General features: G+C 55.8%; 1 protein-coding gene across 6 annotated transcripts in view; it reads left to right on the top strand.

Moving 5' to 3' along the window:
- Nucleotides 1-18,429, top strand: part of SRCIN1 (SRC kinase signaling inhibitor 1) — a 186,465-nt gene that overhangs the window by 47,420 nt on the left and 120,616 nt on the right. For 3 of the 6 annotated variants that reach the window (XM_054014407.1, XM_054014408.1, XM_054014410.1), the window contains exon 1: nt 17,080-17,146. The exons of 2 other annotated variants lie outside the window; for them this stretch is intronic. Coding sequence is in view for 1 of the 4 variants with exons in the window: in XM_054014401.1 (XP_053870376.1) it covers nt 17,077-17,146 (70 nt within the window). In the remaining 3 variants the exon portion in view is untranslated. Of the gene's footprint in view, nt 1-17,076; nt 17,147-18,429 lie in introns of those variants that run through there. One more of the 6 variants, XM_054014401.1, reaches the window with a different exon arrangement.

Here is an 18,429-nt window from a genome sequence, read left to right as displayed (position 1 = left end):
AACCCTATGCTGCCTGTAGGATCTGCAGCCCATAATTAATTCTACACCACTTCCAAGATGATTGGGCAGAGGTGCACTTCTCCGCATGCATGGTCTTGATCATGCATTTTCTTCCAGTAGTATCGAGAATGTTTGTGAGTTCTAAGTTTGGTACACGCTTCCTACTTCCTGATCACTTGATGATTCCCTGTTCTGTTCATTCCCTCTGGGGCACCTGGCACTGGCCACTGGCGGAAGACAGGACGCTGGGCTAGATGGCCCTTTGGTCTGACCCGGTGAGGCCGTTTTTATGTAAGGGAATCTATTGTGGGTTACACAGAACGCCAGCAGATCCTATCCCAAACCTCTGCTGGAGCCTGCCATAAAACGATGAATCATTCCCTCCAATCTGAACAGCTCAAAGTGCTTCAGAAACAATAACGAATTAAGCCTCCCAAGCGGGTAAGGATCTTCCTCATTTTACAGCTAAGGGAGCAGAGGCAGATGTGTAGTGACTTGCCCAAGGTCATGCAGTATGTCTGTAGCAGAGCTCTGGGAATTGAGGCCAGATCTCCAGCCTTGCATCTTCACCATGGGACCTGCACAAGGTGGGTTCGAGGTGATGCTCAGTGCAGATCCTGGTTTCTGTTCAGCAACGGGATACAGGGTGCACGCTGCCTCTCTGGGGCTCCCTGTCTATTCATGGCCTCTCTTCTGTGGGGGCGATATGGGGAGCAGTTTCTAGAGGTTACCGCGTCCCGACGTTTCAGCCCACACCTTGCCAGGTGAAGATGATCTATAAGGTCAAACAGTGCAGCTGGCAGGTAGTGTCCATAAATCCCATTTCCCCATGTTGCAAACACAGGGCCAGATGAGGGCTGATAACTGGCCTCTCCCATTAGCTTCATCCCTCGGAATAGTCCTAGAGCACCAGCCTGCTGTCTTCTGGGCTGGGGCTAGCATACTCACCCATGGCGGTAGGTGTCAGCGTGGGATAGGGAAGACACCTCTGTGCTCTGCTATAACTTCCCTACGATGTGGCCCGAAGTCCCTTCCATCTACTACTTCTGGAGACTGTTCACACTAGCTCTTACAGTAGCACCTCTCTTATCTAGCACTTTCCCTGCCCAGATTTCCAAGCAAGTCAGTATCATGATTTCTGTCTTATGGACGGGGAAACTGAGGCCCAAAGAAAAGAAATGACTTGTCCACAGTGGTAGAGCTGGGATTAGGATCTTGGTCTCCCGGCTCTCTGTCCATTGTTCAGTCCACTGGGCAACACTGCCCCTTAAGCATCGCTGGAAATAAAAAGAACCAAGATTTAAAAAAAAAACAATCTCAAGATTTTCAAGACAATCTCATGATTATTTGTTGGGTGGGGGGGGGTTCATGATTTTTGAAGGCAGAAGGTTAACAAGGCTACCCCTAGTTTCCTTTCAGAATGATAGATGAATAGGAGGGTTCCCCTCCACCCCAGATGGATACTCACTGGCCCTCACCTTCGCATGATAAAGTGCTTCCCTCTCTCAGTCTGAGCTCTGGCAGGTCCCTTTCTCTCCGTTGATCAGCTGCCCACACCAAGCCCCCTTTCTCTTGTGGACAAGGACAAACGCACCCTCTCTCCCCGCTGCGCCGATAACGCTCTGCCTTACTATGCGGGGTGCATTTGAAACACGGCGTGTCACATTCATTATCATATTCCCCTCGTCCTGCTGTCACTACACATGATTGCAGCCTTCAAGCCAGTGAGTTTTCAGGTTATCAGCTCCCGGGTTTCAACAAGGTGTTGTTGTTATTTATCTAGCCGCTCCTGACATGGAATGGAATCTGTTTTTCTGTGCGGTTAGCCTCGCCGTCTGTCTTGTGTGGTGACAAAACTCAGCGCCGGGCAGGGGCGTTTTGACTCCCATTGTCTAGTACCTGGGCAGGAGCGGAGATGAGGCCACAGAGAGTGCACAGCACAAGGACCAAGAGCCCTGGAGCAGAGTACAGATGCGTTGGGGACCCTCTTGATTTGACCCTGGCGCTGCCATTTTCACATTGTCGTTGCCTAAGGCACTGTCTACACTACGAGCGAGGGCAGTGAGTCCCCTGCTCCATTCATCATGCTAGTGAGTCTAAACAGCGGTGTAGCCACAAGAGCACTGGGAGCCGGGTCCAGGACAACCCCCCCCCCCCCAGGTTTCAGGCAGGTTTGTACTTCTCTCACTGAGCTAGCAGGAGGACGTGAACACGAGGTAGGGAATCACCCATCTAGTTCCTAGTGTGGACACGTAGCCTGAGAAACACGCAGGGCATATGGCCAGTGCCTTAGAGGTTCCCGTCGAGATCCAAACCCCACGGTAGTTTATCCAGCAGGGAGTGTCTCTTACAGCCTCGGTAGGCCAGGCAGCCAAAGGGCAGGGAGAAAGGAAGGCTTAATATCCCCATTTCACAGATGTGCACAGAGAGATTAAGTAACTTGGCCAAGGTCGCGCTGGGAGTCACAGGAATCGAGCCCAGATCTCCTGGGTCCCAGTCCAGTGCCTTAACTACAAGACTCCAGCAGAGACCTTTCCTTTCCTGGTGACGGAGCAAGAAGAGGGAATCCCAGTGTTGAGTGAACCCAGAATGCTCCTGGTTTACTGCCCCAGTCAGCAGTTCCTCCTGGATGCAGTTAAGAATCCCTGGGGGTGCATGCAGGGGAAGAAACCCAGGACTGAATGAAGACTGAGACCGGATTTGTCCCCCTCACACACAAAAGAGGGTGTTTCCTTCATGGTGAGTTCCACCAGCTGAGTGGTACAGCTTGGGAGTGTGTGAACAGGTGTGTGTGTGTGGGGGGGGGGGGAGATCAGAGTCTGAACCCACGGATATCCGTGGCATAACTTCTACAGACTGTGAGCCACCGATTATTCATTATTATTTGTATTGTCACTCCTGGGAGCTGCAGTGATGAACCAGAACCCCGTTGTGCTAGGTGCTGTACAAATACAGAACAGAAAGACAGTCCCCTCCCCACCCCAGAGCGTTTACAATCTAAGTGGTGCTGTAGCTGTGTCAGTCCCAGGATAGGAGAGAGACAAGGTGGGTGACGTCCTACCTTTTATTGGACCAACTCCTGTTGGTGAGAGAGACAAGCGTTCGAGCCACACTGAGCTCCTCTTCTGGTCTGCGAAAGGTACCCAGAGTGTCACAGCTGAACACAGGATGGTTAAGCATAAGGAGTTAACACACGCTGCAAGAGAGAACCTTTCCCAGACCTGAAGAGCTCTGTGGCGCTCAAAAGCTTGTCTCTTTCACCAACACAAGATATGACCTCACCCACCTTGTCCAATACAAGATATCACCTCACCCACCTTGTCTCTACAACAGGGGTCGGCAGCCTGTCAGCAGTGGTGTGCCGAGTCTTCGTTTATTCACTCTAATTTAAGCGTTCGCGTGCCAGTCATACAGTTTAACGTTTTTAGAAGGTCTCTTTCTATAAGTCTATAATATATAACTAAACTATTGTTGTATGTAAAGTAAATAAGGTTTTTAAAATGTTTAAGAAGCTTCATTTAAAATTAAAATGCAGAGCCCCCTGGACCGGTGGCCAGGACCTGGACAGTGTGAGTGCCACTGAAAATCAGCTCACGTGCCATAGGTTGCCTACCCCTGCTCTACAATCTAAGTGTAAGTCAAGAGACAAGACCGTCTAATAGGGGAGTACAAGGTAACAATGGGACAATATTGGTCAGCATAATAGACAGTGGTCACAGAAGGCGTGATCTTGTACCGTTGAAGTCAATGGGAACGTTGCGTTGGCGTCAGTGGGAGGCAGATCCGGCCCTCAGGGCAGGTTTCTGCAGCTCAGGGCCGGGATGCAGCTCCAAGCGCAGCCTGAATTGTGTTGCTAAGGAGAGGACTCCCCCAGGTTACATCCCCCGGCTGGCGTTGGATTCCCTGCTGTCTGTTTGAGAAGGAAACTCCCGCTCCTCAGAGGGCGTGCGACCCAGGTTCTGGGAGCTGCCTGGTCACTCGCTTAGTCCTGAGTGCACACACAAGTCTTACCGGACATCTTTAGCTGCCGGATCCTTTCTTGCTACAGGAGGTTTGTGGGGCAGCGGGGGACGGCGAGCCTATTGGCTCTCAATCTGTGCGGAGAGGGGAGCTGGAGCATGTGCTCTGGATGGTTCCATGAGCTCACCCCACCCACCACCCGTATCCAGTTGGCAAGTCCCAGCTCCAATTGATGACTGTCAATTCAGATACAACAGCAGGCCCTGCCAGCTCTCCCTGCCAATGCTAGCCTTGGCAGATGTTGCCGTCATCCTACTCGTTTGGAGCGGCAACGTAGCCTGGATTTCTCTCTCCCACAGATCCTTTTCCTCTGCCAAAGACACCGAGCTGCTGGTAGAGCGGGCTTTGCGTCTCCACGGCACTGCTGAACTTTAGAGTCATAGAGCACGGTCAGCCTTCAGCCATCTCGGTAGCATAGGAAATGACATAGACCCCCGTCTATGGATGGAGAGCCATTTGGCCATACAACATTGAAAGGGGCTTCATGGCTTTATTGGGCTTAGTCTCACTTCCTGACTGTTTCCCAGAGGAGCTAATCCTGTTGGTTCCAGAGTATTGTAGATCGCTGAGATGGAAAAGGCCTTATTGTCCATAGATCCGTTAGTCCGTCTGGCACCCGATGCAGGATTGTTCCTGTTCAGGTGTTTGGCCAGTCTTCTTCCATGCGTCCCAAGCGATGGGTCATCTTCCACTGACCCTACGCTGTTCCCTGGCGGACTGATCTTGCCATTAGCAAGTTGATCCGCCTGGGTCCCCCAGGTTCTAAAGATTTACCCCCGTTGTCTCACTGAAAACTGCTGCCCTTCCTGCCGTTTTACACCCTGGACGCATTATGTCTGCCTTCCTCGTGACCATTGAATCAAGACATACTGGTAACCGCTGGGGCCTCAGTGGGAAATCCAAGCCCCACTGAAATCAGTGGGGCCAGAATTTCTCCCGTTTGAGTCTTGCCTCCATAATTCAGTCCCCTCAGCCCCATCAATATGTGTTTTGCTTTAGTGGATTCGCTCCCGTCAACCTGCTTTGGGGATGCCCAGAACTGAACACCCGGATACCGAGTTCTACCTCTGGAACAGCACAGCCCGGGGGGGAGGAGGCACCAGAGGTTCGGTGCCTTGGGAACGGCTCCAACTTTGGTTTCCTACCTCATCTCCCTACAAAGCTAGCACCAGAGCAGGCAAAGCAATGTAGTCCAGACACTCCACCCCCGGCACAACCCTACCCCCTGGCTGCTGGGGAAGAGATGGTGTAGGGCCGTTGTGCCAGCAGTGGGGGGCTGAGCAGGGTCGTGGCAGCAGGTATACAGGGACTGCACCCCAGCCCAGAACTGGGGCTGAAATCTGTATTCTAGGCACATCCCTTTCCTAAGGGAATAGGTGCTCTTAGCACAGGCAGGCCTCTTACCTCTCCTGGAGTCCCCTCATTTGGCCAGCCAGGCTCTAGGGAAGGCTAGTTCTCAACCTTGAATCTCTTTGTTCTCTTTCAAGACAAGCTGGAGCAATCACAATCCCTTTGGGTCCGCAGGGGAATGTCCTGCCTCTGCAGTCTGGAGGCAGAACTCGCATGAAGACGTTGCCTTGCGTGGTCCGGTAATTGATATTAATGGGGTTTTCGAGCTTCACCCAAGCCTGAGCACCAGGAGGGGAATTCACACCACAGCAAAGAGAAAGCGCCTTTCCCAGTGAGATACCACCTGTCTCATTTCCCATCGGCTCCCGGCTGTCCTGGTTAGCGGCACTCTCATCTTGCCACTCCCCAGGGGACGCTGATAAAGGAAAAAGCCTTTCTCAGGCCAGTTGGTGGCTCAGCTGCACGGGTGTGAGCCGTGAAAGGCCACCTGTTGGTGTCATGTGGTCACCGGGGCACCGATGCTTTGAGCACCAGGCCCTGCCCCAGGGAAATGGATTCCAGCCCACGCCTTTCCCTTCCACCCGGGATGCTGAGAATCAGCTCCCTGGAGCGTTCTGCATTCGATACACGAGCCCAGAACCTCCTTGGGCCCACTTCCCGAGAGTAAGGGGCTTGACTCCAGCGCTCTTGGCTAATTCTTTTCTGCCTTCCTAAACTTCCTCGGCAGTTTCAATGGGATCTGGTGGTTATTCTCCGCTGCTGGAGCTATTAACCGACCGTTGCTGTGCACTGCTGAATGGCAGCTGTGTTCTACCCCAGAGGTAGCTGCACTTCATTGTGGGAGAAGAGGGTCCCTGACTCCAGTTTCGGTAACATGCAGGGTGCTCTTGGTGCCTCATACACACCAACATACATCAGCCAATCCGCTGTGTATCCTGAGTGGTGTGGAGCACCTGCAACTCTGGGCGGAGCCCGATGGTAGGCGCTGTGTGATCACAAACGAAGGCACATCTCTTGCCTTGAAGAGTGTACAAGAGATGCTGAGGAAATATAACGAGATGGCCTTTATATTGCAGTGGTACCCAGAGGCCCAACTCCGATTGCAGCCTCCTTGTGCGAGGGGCTGTGCGGACACGTGGTGAGAACCAGCCCTTGCGCTCACAGTTGAAACAGACAAAGGGGAAGGAAACAGAGAGAGACGAAGTGACTTTCCCAAGGTCAGGCAGCAAGCCAGGGGTCCTGAATCCGCTCCAGGCAGGAGCCCTGTCCTCTAGCCTACATTGCCAGGAAAGGTAGCGTTACTCCTACCTGCCAACGCTGTGAGAGGGGGCCCAAGCCGGAGAGTTGAGCTGAGGGGCGGGGGGTGGACTTGTTTCTTCAGCATCCAAAGGAAGCCCCGGATCAGCTGATCCCGACCAGCTAACACCATCCAGTTACCAAGAATGGCTCCCCGTTCCCCACGAGCAAAGCGAAAGGTATTGTACACCATTCTCCCTTGCGCCCCAGAGATGCAGGGCGTTTAGAGTCCGCCGCCGTCTGGAACAAGCCCTTTGGATTGAGGCTGAGAGCAAAGCCGTGTCTGGTAATGCAAGTGCAAATGCAGAGAGGGAACCCTGATGGGTTTGCTGCTTTTTACCGGCCTCTCCCAGGAGACCACCTTGTTTGCACATGGCTCATCTCCCAGGCTGACCGTGTCCCCGGCTAGGGCAAAACGTCGCCGAAAGAACAGGCTTGCTGTGTGCACGGAAGATGGGCTGTTTCTCGCTTCTTTCCACCCCGCTGACTGCCTCATCTCAGATGTTCTTTAATGGCCCCTGTGCAAGCCAGGAGGGGCTTGTTTCAGCTCGGTCCCAAGCGTCTAGCATCTTGGTGGGATGTTTTCTCTTTACCTCCCTGCCAGCTCCATAGCAGGTTTGCAGGAAGCGGTGGCTTTGCCATCCCTCTGGGAGCCGGAAAGATGTGCCCCCTCACAGCAGCCCCTCCCCCTCGCTGCCCCGCACCAGTCGGCATAGCCATGCTAGCGAGGTGGGCAGAGCTGGGGTGGGTGCCAAGGCTGACAGACCGGGTGGTCATGTGGTTACGGCGCGGCACGTGGGCTCTGGAGATCTGCGTTCATTTCCTAATTCTGCCACCAACGCCCTGTGTGCCCTTGGGCAGGTCCCACTAGATCTCTGGGGGCCTGTTCCCCATCTGTAAAATGGGGATGGGAAGGCGAGTTAAGCTAAACTGGAACACCCAGAATAAGCGTGTCCGCACATGGCGTTAAGCAGGGTTAGTGCCAGCAGTCTGATGACGGTTGACATCTGTACGCACGACTAGAACACAAGCGATACCATAACGATGTCCCTTGTCTAGATGGCTACCCAGCCAACAAGCGCCCGCAAGGGGTAGCTTGGGGGGAGTTCTCATTTTGTTCTAGGGTAGCGTTCTCAGCTGTTCCCAGGGATCTCTAAGGCAAGAAGTTGGAAGTTCTCAGGGCAGTTTGTCACCCACTCTGGCTGGCAGCGTCCCTGGAGAGGGCATGGACTGACTGAGCCATGGAGGCTGAAATGACTCCTAAAGGTGCTCAGAACGGAGGCATGTTGGCAGGCAGAAGCCAGCCCTGGTGCTGCCTGTGTTGTACCTGCTCTGTGGGTAACTGCAGGGTTTTGATTTTCAGCGCTGCCAGTCAGGCCGAAAGGTTAGTCCAGTGGTTAGGGGACCAGGGTGGATCTGGGAGACCTGCATTCAGTTCCCGGCTCTGCTACAGACGTCACATGTGGCCTCGAGCAAGCCGCTTAGTCTCTCCCTGCCTCGGTTTCCCATCTGTAGAATGGGGATAACAGCACCTCCTTGCCTCCCATCAGTCAATGTGTTAAAGATCGCGGGGTGCTCAGATATTAACGTGAGACATGAGAGCAACTTGGACGATGCTCTCAAAATACAATTGTTAGTGGGCTGAGTAACCTGGCCTCTACCCTGAATGGAGCGTGTGATACATGAGGGGCGGGGGAGGAGCTCTCTTCGATGGACACTCAGCCAGCCCGTTAGCTGTAAAATCCCTCTTCGCGTATCCCAGAGCGGCAGCCAGGACTGCTGGGAGACAGCTGAGTTCGGGAGAGACCTCCGGCCACCGTGAGAGGGAATCCTCCAGCAGAGGCCTTTGCTCTCCAAACACAGGAAGCGGCAGAGCCTGGCCCCCAGGCGTGTGCAGCCGGGCAGGACGCAGGGTGGAGCCAGCGACATATCCGTAAGGAGCGCAGGACGCTGATTGTTCTCTTTACGGAGGTTAAAGTTAAGCCTGCTGTTGCCTGGCAGTTCCTATACACCAGCTAGGCCAGTGCAAAGGGACCGCAGGACAGGTGTGAACTGCTCCAGAAGCTACACCGGCCCCCAGGGCCACGTAACAGAGGAGAGACACATTGCAAAGGGCCTTGTCTCCGCCCCTGTATCTCTCCCCCCGCCATGAAATTCCCCTCCCTTCATCCTCCTCCTTCCACCATTCCCCATCCTCCCCCCAGCAACCATCAGCTTCACTTCCAGTCTCTTTATCCCCCCCCCCAAGCACTGCACCCCCCTCCATCTGCGGAGAGGAAAGCAGGTCACTGCTCAGAGAAATCAATAAGCAGAGGACTTCGCTGCATGGTGGCGCCTTGTAAGCGACCCAGAAGATGCTAGTCTCTGGGAAGGGTCTGGCTCTGGAAGCGTGTCCGGGGGAAGAGAGCAGGACTCCAGGGGAAGCAGTGGGCCCAGAGACGCTTCCAGGTAATCCCCGTGCCTGCTGGCAGCCGATGGTGTGGGAAGGATGATGAAGCCAATGAGGCGGAGGAAGCAACCGGACAGGAGGAATTTGACAGTCAAAAAGCGATGGTGGGAGGAGGAGTTGCATGAGGGTGAGCCCCACCCCACAGGCAGCCTCCTGTGCTCCCTTCCCTAGCTCGGAGGCTGCATTTGGTTTCTAGTGAGGTGCCTATGCTGCGGGGCGGGCAGGGTCTGACCCAGGTTTCTAGCTAGGGTGAGACTAGGGCACACGGAGGTTGAGCGAGTCGCCGGAGGTTGTATCATAAGCCAGCTGAGTTTCGAAGGCGCCTGTGGAAAGCCCCAGCTTCCATCCCCTGGGCACTAAGTGCTAGACCATGGGGCGGCCCCACAGGTTGGAGATGGAGAAGAGCCTAAGATTTGCTGTCCTGCAATAGACACTGGCCCAGCAGGGCTGGTAACGGCCAACATCTGCTTCTACAGTTCCTTTACAAAAACAACGAGGAGTCCTTGTGGCACCTTAGAGACTAACACATTTATTCAGGCATAAGCTTTCGTGAGCTAGAACCCACTTCATCAGATGCATGGAGTGGAAAATACAGTAGGCAGAATATATATACACAGTACATGAAAAGATGGGAGTTGCCTTACCAAGTGCGGGGGTCAGTTCTAACGAGACAATTCAATTAAAGTGGAAGTGAGCTATTATCAACAGGAGGAAAATCACTTTTGTAGTGATAATCCGGGTGGCCCATTTCAAACAGTTGACAAGAAGGTGCGAGTAACAGTAGGGGGAAATTTTTAGTTTTTGTAGTGACCCATCCACTCTCAGTCTTTATTCAGGCCTAATTTGATGGTGTCCAGTTTGCAAATTAATTCCTGTTCTGCAGTTTCTCGTTGGAGTCTGTGTTTGAAGTTTTTTTGTGGAAGAATTGCCACTTTGAGGTCTGTTATTGAGTGTCCAGGGAGATGGAAGTGTTCTCCGACTGGTTTTTGAATGTTATGATTCCTGACGTCTGATTTGTGTCCATGGATTCTATTGCGTAGAGACTGTCTGGTTCGGCCAATGCACATGGCAGAGGGGCATTGCTGGCACATGATGGCGTAGATCCTTTACTGTAACACCTAGGAACTCCAGCTGCGGTGTGGAGTCTCAGGGACAGAGCCTCAGCTCTGCAGTGTGTTGTCCTGGCGGCTTCCCCCACGTTAGTCTAGTGGGCTGGAAGGGGGGCGTCTCATCTGTAAGCTCGTCAGGGCAGGGGCTGCCTCTTCCTACGCGTTCATGCTGAGGCCCTGATCTCTACCAGGTCCTCTGGGCACTTCTGAAATGCAGCCCATAATAGTCACTGTACAAATGCATTGCGAGAGACAGGCCGGGCCCTTAAGAGACGAGAGAGACAAAGAGGGGAGGGAAAACGACTTGCTCAATACACATAAGAAGGCAAGCTGGGAAGAGACCCCAACTGTCTGGCTTCCCAGCCCAGCACCCTGACTACATGATCATGCTGCCTCACCAAGGAGAAGGGGAAACCGCCTGTGTCCCGCGGAGTCCTCGGCTAAGCCAGACCCTGCACTGAAATGGGGGTTGGCGGATATTAGAAACGCTGCCATTGTCTGTGCCAACAATGACTCATCCCCGTGCTGGTTTGGGTCCCCTGGCAGTGAAACCACGATTGCAGTTCAAAGCCTTCGAGCTGTTCAGTTCTACACCTGGCACCGTTCCTCTCTAGAAGGCAGGGATCCCCCTTCCTTTTTCCTTCCCCCCTCGCTCAGCACGAGTCCCCGCTGCTTACAGAGTTCAGTAGTCTGACCGGCAGCACGGCTCAGGACATTGTCCGGATGGAAGCAGGAGTGGTCGGGTGAGGACCGTGTGTGGAGTAATTGTATGGCAGGCGCGATGCAGACGCTCTCTTATTGCTACTAATCCTGGTCATTACGGTATTGGCTAGGGACCGGCGGAGAACAGGGCCCGCTTGTGCTAGGCGCTGTACAGAGAAGAGACATCCCTGCCCCAGAGAGCGTACAGTCTAACAAGCGTTCAGCTAGCACCGCAACTGGTGACTACACGATTCCCACACGAGGGTCACTGATTTCAAACGCCGCTGAGTTCAGCAAGGCGAGAAGGTGGGGGCTTGGAGTCAGGACTCCTGGGTTCTATTCCCACTGAGACGCTGGCTGGTCTCGGGCAAATAGCTCTTTGAGCCTTGTTTTTCCCACCTAACGTGCAGCTCACCTTGAGGTCTCTGGCGGAAAGGCACTCTGCTATAAAGTGCAACTCACTCATTTCAGCCCTGGGTTCTCTAGGTGACAATCTAGGCTAAGAGCGGAGTTGTAGGATAGGATTCAGGATACAGTTCTACCAATGTGGCCTGGCTTTTCCCCTGAGATGAGCGTGCCTGATCCTTCCAGAGCAGGTTCTGCGAACAGCACCTCTGTGCACAGCTCGGCAGCACGCCCCCCGGGTGCAAAGCGAGCCAGGCTTCTTTTGGAGGTCGTTTTAACTCCGCCGATTGTCTCAGGCTTTGCCCTGAGTCAGAAAGCTGAGGAGGGGGTTAGGGGAAAGGGGCTGGTTTGCCAGACCTCTGCCCAGGCCTAGAAACACAGGGATAGATTTCCAGCCACAGCAGCATGCCCCTCTGCTTCCACCGTCCGCGGGGTGCAGACGCAGAGGGGTGGGAAAGAGGAGACAGAGGTTATCGAGTGAGGGGGGAATGGGGAGCCGGCTAACAGCACACCAGGGAGAGTGAGACGGAGGTAGAAGGCTACAGAGAGAAGCAAAAGTGGCCGCAGAATCGTAAGCCTGTTATCTGTGGATTTCTCTGCCGTGGATTGTCTTTCAGTGCACGCCACGCGGTCGGGTGCACACAGGGAGTGTGCAAACCCTGCCACATTCGCCACTGAACTGGCAGCCTCCCCCTTTCCCCCGGGGCAGGGCTTGGACAGGGAAGTGAGAGGCGGACACGGTAAAGGGAAGCAGAACCAAACCACGTTAAAAGGCCACCTCCGAGCAGGTGAGCGCTGTCTGAACAGAGGCTGTTTAATCGGCTCCCGGCTAGCTGATCAGCAACGGGCCCTTCGGCGGGTTTTAAATCCGCGCAAACTGGTTTTTAGAGAGATGCTGAGGCCGCTTCGTTTTCATCCGGCGATTTGATCCTTTCAGCGGGTCGTCATTCGACTCGTGTCTGTTCCTTCGCCTGCGTGAAGTGTGTGTGCGAGCGTGGGCATGTGGCTTCTGTGCTCTGCTGGAGTCGCTGCTGCTGCTGCTCGGGTCTTTGGCTGGATTTTATTAATGATGATGATTATTTTAATTCACTTAACATCACTGAGCAGCTCCCCCCCCGCTGCTACGGGGGGCTGTGGAGATTTCCCAGGCGATCCGGGGAGAAGGGGAGGAGACCCTGGTGTCGAAAGACCCTCCTGCTGTGATCTCGTCAGACCCCAGGGACTACGTCAGGTCCGGCCTGCCACGTCCCTGGGCTGCTGCCAGGAGTGGGGCTGGTGACTGCGCTTCTGTGGCAGGGGACGAGATGTTTCTGCGCCCGGTTTGCAAAGCGCTTTGGGAGCCTTGGCGCTGACAGGCCTGAATGCAAGACGGGGATTAGTCGAACAAGCGTCTTCTCACCCCCGGGGAGCAGCTACGGTCCTGCCCGTGCGCCCCAGCCCACCAGCCCTAGAGATCTACCTTCTCCAGAAGCTCCCCACCCAGCTCTGCTCCCTGGGCGTGTTTCCCCCTCCCAGGCAAGGGGTCCTGTGCCCATAAGTAGAATGGCCTGAAGCACCGGGGGTTGAGATGGGCAGTGGAGGGGTGGGGTTGGATGGGCTGGGTGCCCTCCCCGGTTCAGGCAGAGATGGGGCCAGGCTGCTGAGTTCTGATCCAATTCAAACGCTCCCAAGGCTTGTGGCCATTCCGATCCGGTTGAATGGGGAGAGCCCCTCAGTGGCGGGGTTGTGAACGTGTGGGGGGAGGCAGGGAGGCCTGGTGGGGGGGGGGACACACCCTCGTGGGGGAGGACAGGGCACATGGTGGGGGCAGAGCATGCCCACGGTGCGAGAGGAGGAGCAGACAAGTCGTGGAGTTCACAGAATTCACAAGGGCGCATGGGAGTCATTCCCTCTCCCCCTCCCTCGGTATGTGGAGGAGCTTGGCAGTGCCAATGGGAGCAGAGCCTGGCTCAGGCTGGGAGCCCGCCTGCCCGCCTGCCTGCCGTTGGGCTCTGGACTCCATGCCAGGGAGGCTACCCTGGTCTTGCTGCCTGGTGCTCACAGCTCTCCCAGGCCTGCTGCTGCACCTCCACCGTTTCCAGATGTGTCGGGCATGATCTGGCCCCGTTGCCCAGCTTGGCAAAGGGAATTGGCACTGACTCTGGGCAGCCGTCTGCCCTGCCCTGGCCGGCCCCAATCCTCAGCACAGCGCCACCCGGACCCGTGCACTCTGCTTGGACGTGTCTGCGACTGGAGGGCATTTGCAGGGGGGCAGGAAAAGGGGTGATTAGCTGGTGTTGGGCAAGTGGGGCCTGGGGAACCAGCAGTTTGCTTTGGCTCCTCCAGGGTCCTCATTACCCTGCTCCTCTCCCCCACACTAAACTCCGAAGCCCCCCACGGCCGGCCGACCTGGCCTGGAGAGACTGAATGTGCTTCTCCTGGGTGAGCCAGAGCAGCCCGGGGGTCGCTGGCCCTGGATGTAACCCTGGGGGCCGTCCTGGCCGTGCCCACGTCTGTGGTGCGCGCTCCATCCATTTGTGAGTTGGGGCCACTCCAGAACAAGAAGATCCCCGCAGAGCCCTGGGCCTGTGGGCATTCCGATGAAGGGCTATGCCCTCCGCCATCTGTCCTTGGCACCGAGGCGTCTGCTGAACGGACGGCAGAGCCAACAAGCAGGTGGCGTTGCCTGCCTGTCACTCCGTCCCCACCCGCGTGCTTCGCCTCCCCATTTTTCTGCAGAGCCCACAGAATGATGTGAGAACAGCTTGATAATGCGTGGTGGCCCCCCAAGGATCCCAGGGTGCTTTGGCGGTCAGAGCGCCGATCCTGCTGCCTTGACTCCAGCAGAACCTCCCTGGGGACTGGGCCTCATTCAAAGACACAGCGGGCATGTCTACAGCCTGCAGCAGGTCTCAGAGCCGGGTCCACAGAGCTGGGCTCAGGGGCCTGCAATGCGACGCAAAGAAAAGCCGCGTAGATGTTGCGTCTGGGACTGGACCTCGGGCTGTGAAGCCCACCCCGCTCCCTCAGCTACAGAGCCCCAGCCCGCCCGTCTGCATAGCAGACCCAAGTCTGTGGACCTGGGCTCCCTCTGGGGCTCGCTGCTGCTTGCCATGTAGACGTACCTAATAAGGGCCTCGGGACTTGGTACTCTGATAACCCAGCAGAGCAGTTTCAGCCCCGCGAGTTGGGCCTGCTTGGTGGGAGGGCTGAGCGAGACCAAAGGCTCGGTCCTCCAAGGAGCACGTCACAAAGGTGAATTCACCAAGTCCTCCAATGGACCTCTGAGCGTTACCACCAGTTTGCAGAGGGGGGAAAGGCCCCAAGAGGCCTTTAAATCACTTGCTGAAGGCAAGTGAGGAGCAGCGCTGGGAACAGAACCCAGGAGTCCCAGCTCCTAAGGCTTCCATCTTGTCGGGCCTGGCCTAGTTCACCTGCCGCTGACATGCAGCCGCCTCGGGTGTGGAGCACAGCAGCTGATTAACACCCCAGGGGAACGCACTTCAGGGCAGTACATGAAGGATACTGCACTGAGCTGAAACTATGGGGAGCGAGAGGGTTAGTGAGGCAGAACGCCGGGATCCGAGCTGGGATCCGGCCAGGCTAACTGTGCCCAAAAGCGGCGGGGACCTGCGGTGGCCACAAAGGGTAGCAACCGCAGTTTGGGGACTTGATATGATGACAGTGCTGGGCACCTGCAATGCCCCTGGGTGGGGGCTCAGCGTTCTCTGCCTGCCACCCAACAGATACAGCAGAAAGTGCATGAGCAAACGCAGAGGACGTGGCCCAACCTGTGGAAAGGGGCCACTTGTCACTTAACAGGCCTGTCTGGAAAGGCCCCGGGGAGAGATAGCGGCCCTGGGAAAAGTAGCCAGGTTTGTTGGGGGATGGGGAGAATAGGGAAACTGGTTTGTTGAGGGGTGTATCGGGGAACGGGCATGGTTGGGGGGCTGTAACCTTGTTGTGGTGAAGGGCCAGTCTGGTTCTCCTGTGCAGGGCAGAGCCATGGTGTAAGAGAATTGGACCCGGCTTGCTTTGGGGGAAAAGGGCTCTCGAGGGGAAAAATGGTCTTGTGGTTATGGGGCAGGGCTGGTCCTTGGGAAATGGAGGTTCAATGCCTGCCTTTGCCCCCAGGGCGAGTCACTGAGTCTCCGTGCCTCAGTTTCCCCCACTGTAAAATGGGGATAATGATCCTTCCTTTCTCTCACCCTGTGGTTGTGTCTGTTTAGACTGTAAGGTCTGTGGGACGGGGACTGTTTCTTGTGTGTTTGTACAGCCCCTAGCACAATGGGATGCTGAGCACAGCTCGCGCCTCTGGACATCCCTGTAATGTCAATAGAGAGAAAAATCCTGGTGTGGTAGGATGTGAATTGAATGAGTGTGAGAGGGGGAGATAGTTAGTTTGTACAGGGGAGGCAGCGAGTTCAAGTGAATAGGGAACTGACTAGACGACGGGACTCCAGGGTTTCTATTCCCGGCTCTGCCACTGATCTACTGTCTGACCTTGGCCAAGTCACTTTCTCTATGCCTCAGTTTTCCCATCTGGACAATGGGGATAATCCCCTCCCCCCCCCCCCCCCCCGAGGAGTGACCTGAGGATTAATATTTGGGAAGTGCTTTGAGATTTCAGCTGGGATCTGCTGCGGGCAAAGTATTGTCGTTCACTTCCCTCCGGGGGGGGGGCAGAGGCAGGCTGTGGAGGAAGCGCATCAGGTTGCCATGAGCCTGGGTGTAGGATTATCCCTTCTGCCACCTCCAGCACATGCAGTGGCAAGACTCAGCCCGTGACAGCACGCACAGCTGCAGAACCATGGAGGGCCGGCGGCCCCTAGCAATGGGAGCTCCCCCAGCACGGCAGCCTCGTGAGACTCAGCCCCCAGGGCTCACGGGCAGCTTCTTGGCCCTGATCTCTGCAGTGAATTGTTTCAGCCTGGGAGGGGGTCACGCCACGAAGGCCGGGTCAGGATCTGCCCTTGCCCTTGTTTGGAGCAGGGGTTTCCGGCTGGGCCTGCCCACGCCAAGCGTGTGAGGGAGAGAGAGGAGCTTTGCACGGCTGTGACAGAGCGGGAGAACAGGGCACTTCTCCCCCCAGCCCCACTGCCCCTCCCCAGACCTGTCTCCCGAGGGGCCAGACTGGAGCTCAGCTGGAGAGCAGGGTTCTGCAGGCCTGCGGGGACTGTGTCTTTAAGAGCACAGAGCCTGCCTTGAATGCAATCAGCGCCGCCTGGGTAACCGCGCTCCCGTTCCTAGCGCACAGAGCTCCTCGCTGTTGGCCAGGGGGTGGCGAGGCTGTGGGCACGCAGGCAGCGGGAGGCCAGGGCATGGGTGTGCCTGGACGCCTGGCATCCAGTCCGCGTGACTCGTTCGACGGAACACGCTGACATTTGAGAAGGAAAAAAAAAATACCCAAAGAAACAGAGGGAGCTTTGAAACGACCGGGAGAAAGAGACGCAGCAGGGGAATCTAACGGGGCAGAGGGGAAAAGTTCCTGGGCAAGGAGAGGATGTGAGCAGAAGGGCTGGCCGGGAGTCGGAAGCATGCCATGGACTCTGGCAGGGAAAGTGGGGCAGCAACCGGCAGCCATGGAGACAACCTCGCAAACACCCGGGCCAGCCTGGCAGATCCCCCGTCTCTAGCTCGACGACGGGAAAGGGGACTGGAGTCCGGCGGGAGCCTGGCTTCTGGACTGGCTCCCTCCTGCATTGACCGGCGAGGAAGGCCGGCTCGTGCCCTCCCACCTGACTTTCTCCAAGGCTGAGGATCCGGATGTCGATTGAACGTGACAATCGCCGTGTGGTTAAACGCCGCCCGATTCCCGGGCATGCACTTGATCGAGGTCAGTGCCCATGTAATCAGGTTTGTGACAGTCCACCTCGCTGGTCGCTTCCCATGAATTCATGTTTAATAATGAACCGCTCCTGTCGTTAATTAACATAAACAGCTAATGGACCTCGAGATGTCTCCTTAGATTTAACTTGACAGAGATGGCGTGTTGCTTTAAATATCAGGCGATTAGTAAAACCATATTTAATTTGGTTTAAACATATGCGACGAAAGGCGTGTGTGTTTGTCGCACAGTTTGGAGTCTTGCCCGGGAGCCGTCTCCTGGTTCCTCTTCAGCCCCATGCATCCCTGCGGCACTTCCTCCAAAGCGTCGCTGAGGTTTGTGTAGTGGACATGCAGAACCACTGAGCGCAGTCCCCAGCCCTTGACACAGCGGCAGGATGGTATCACGGCGCCCTTCCGTCGTCTTTTCTCAAGACTAAACACTCCCCGGTTTTTAACCTTTCCTCGGCCTGCAGCAAAGTTACATTTCGTGGGGCTGGGGGCAGAGGAAGTTCTGGGGAAAGCTCGGCTGTGGGGGAGGAGGCCTCTGGAAGCGCCCAGGTGAAACTGACAGCCCAAGGTGAGCTCAGAGCCAGCAGATAGCAGCAAAGATCGTACCACGTGCGATTCCAAACGGGGCTGGCTCTGTCCTGGGGCGTCTACTGCTCTGCTAGGCGAGTAAGGGGGAGGCAGGCGCAGTTGCCTTTGTCCTTCTTTTGCTTGGATAAACCTAGCTGGCTGGACAGCTTCTAATTGTAGCTGGGGGGGAAGGACGCGGGTCCAGAGCCAGGTGGATTCGGTTTGGTTTTAGCTTCTAATCAGGCACCTTCCCCTCTGCTGTCCCCTGCAGCGAGGGTTATTAAATGCTGGAAGGAGCCGTTGTCCCCTCTCGTTAAGAGCTGCTCATCAGGGATGGCAGATATAAGGAGGGACAAGATCTGCTTTTGGTAGCAGCGTTGTTCATAGGAGCCCTTTGCGAGCTCAAGGGCTACATGCCACCAGGACAGGCTTTTCGCTAGTATCTGAGAGCGTGCGCGAGAGTGCATTGATCCTAGAGCAGTTCTTCAGGCTTGCTGGCTGCTCCAGACAGCTGGCTGGTGTGCATAATGGATAGCAAGCAATGTCTGCACCCGTGGGAAAGTTCCCATGGGTTCCATCATGGATTGCTCTCGGTGAAGGGGGTCAGACTGGCCCAGGAGGGGTCACCACTTTTGATGGCCATTGCAACGGGTCATAGAGTTGCATGGCAAGGTGGCGTTGCGGCATCGGGGACACGAGGGGGAAAAACCTGTC

The sequence above is a fragment of the Malaclemys terrapin genome, chromosome 25 (assembly GCF_027887155.1).
Source record: "Malaclemys terrapin pileata isolate rMalTer1 chromosome 25, rMalTer1.hap1, whole genome shotgun sequence".
Taxonomy (NCBI): domain Eukaryota; kingdom Metazoa; phylum Chordata; order Testudines; family Emydidae; genus Malaclemys; species Malaclemys terrapin.
This window is presented reverse-complemented; position numbering and strand designations above follow the sequence as displayed.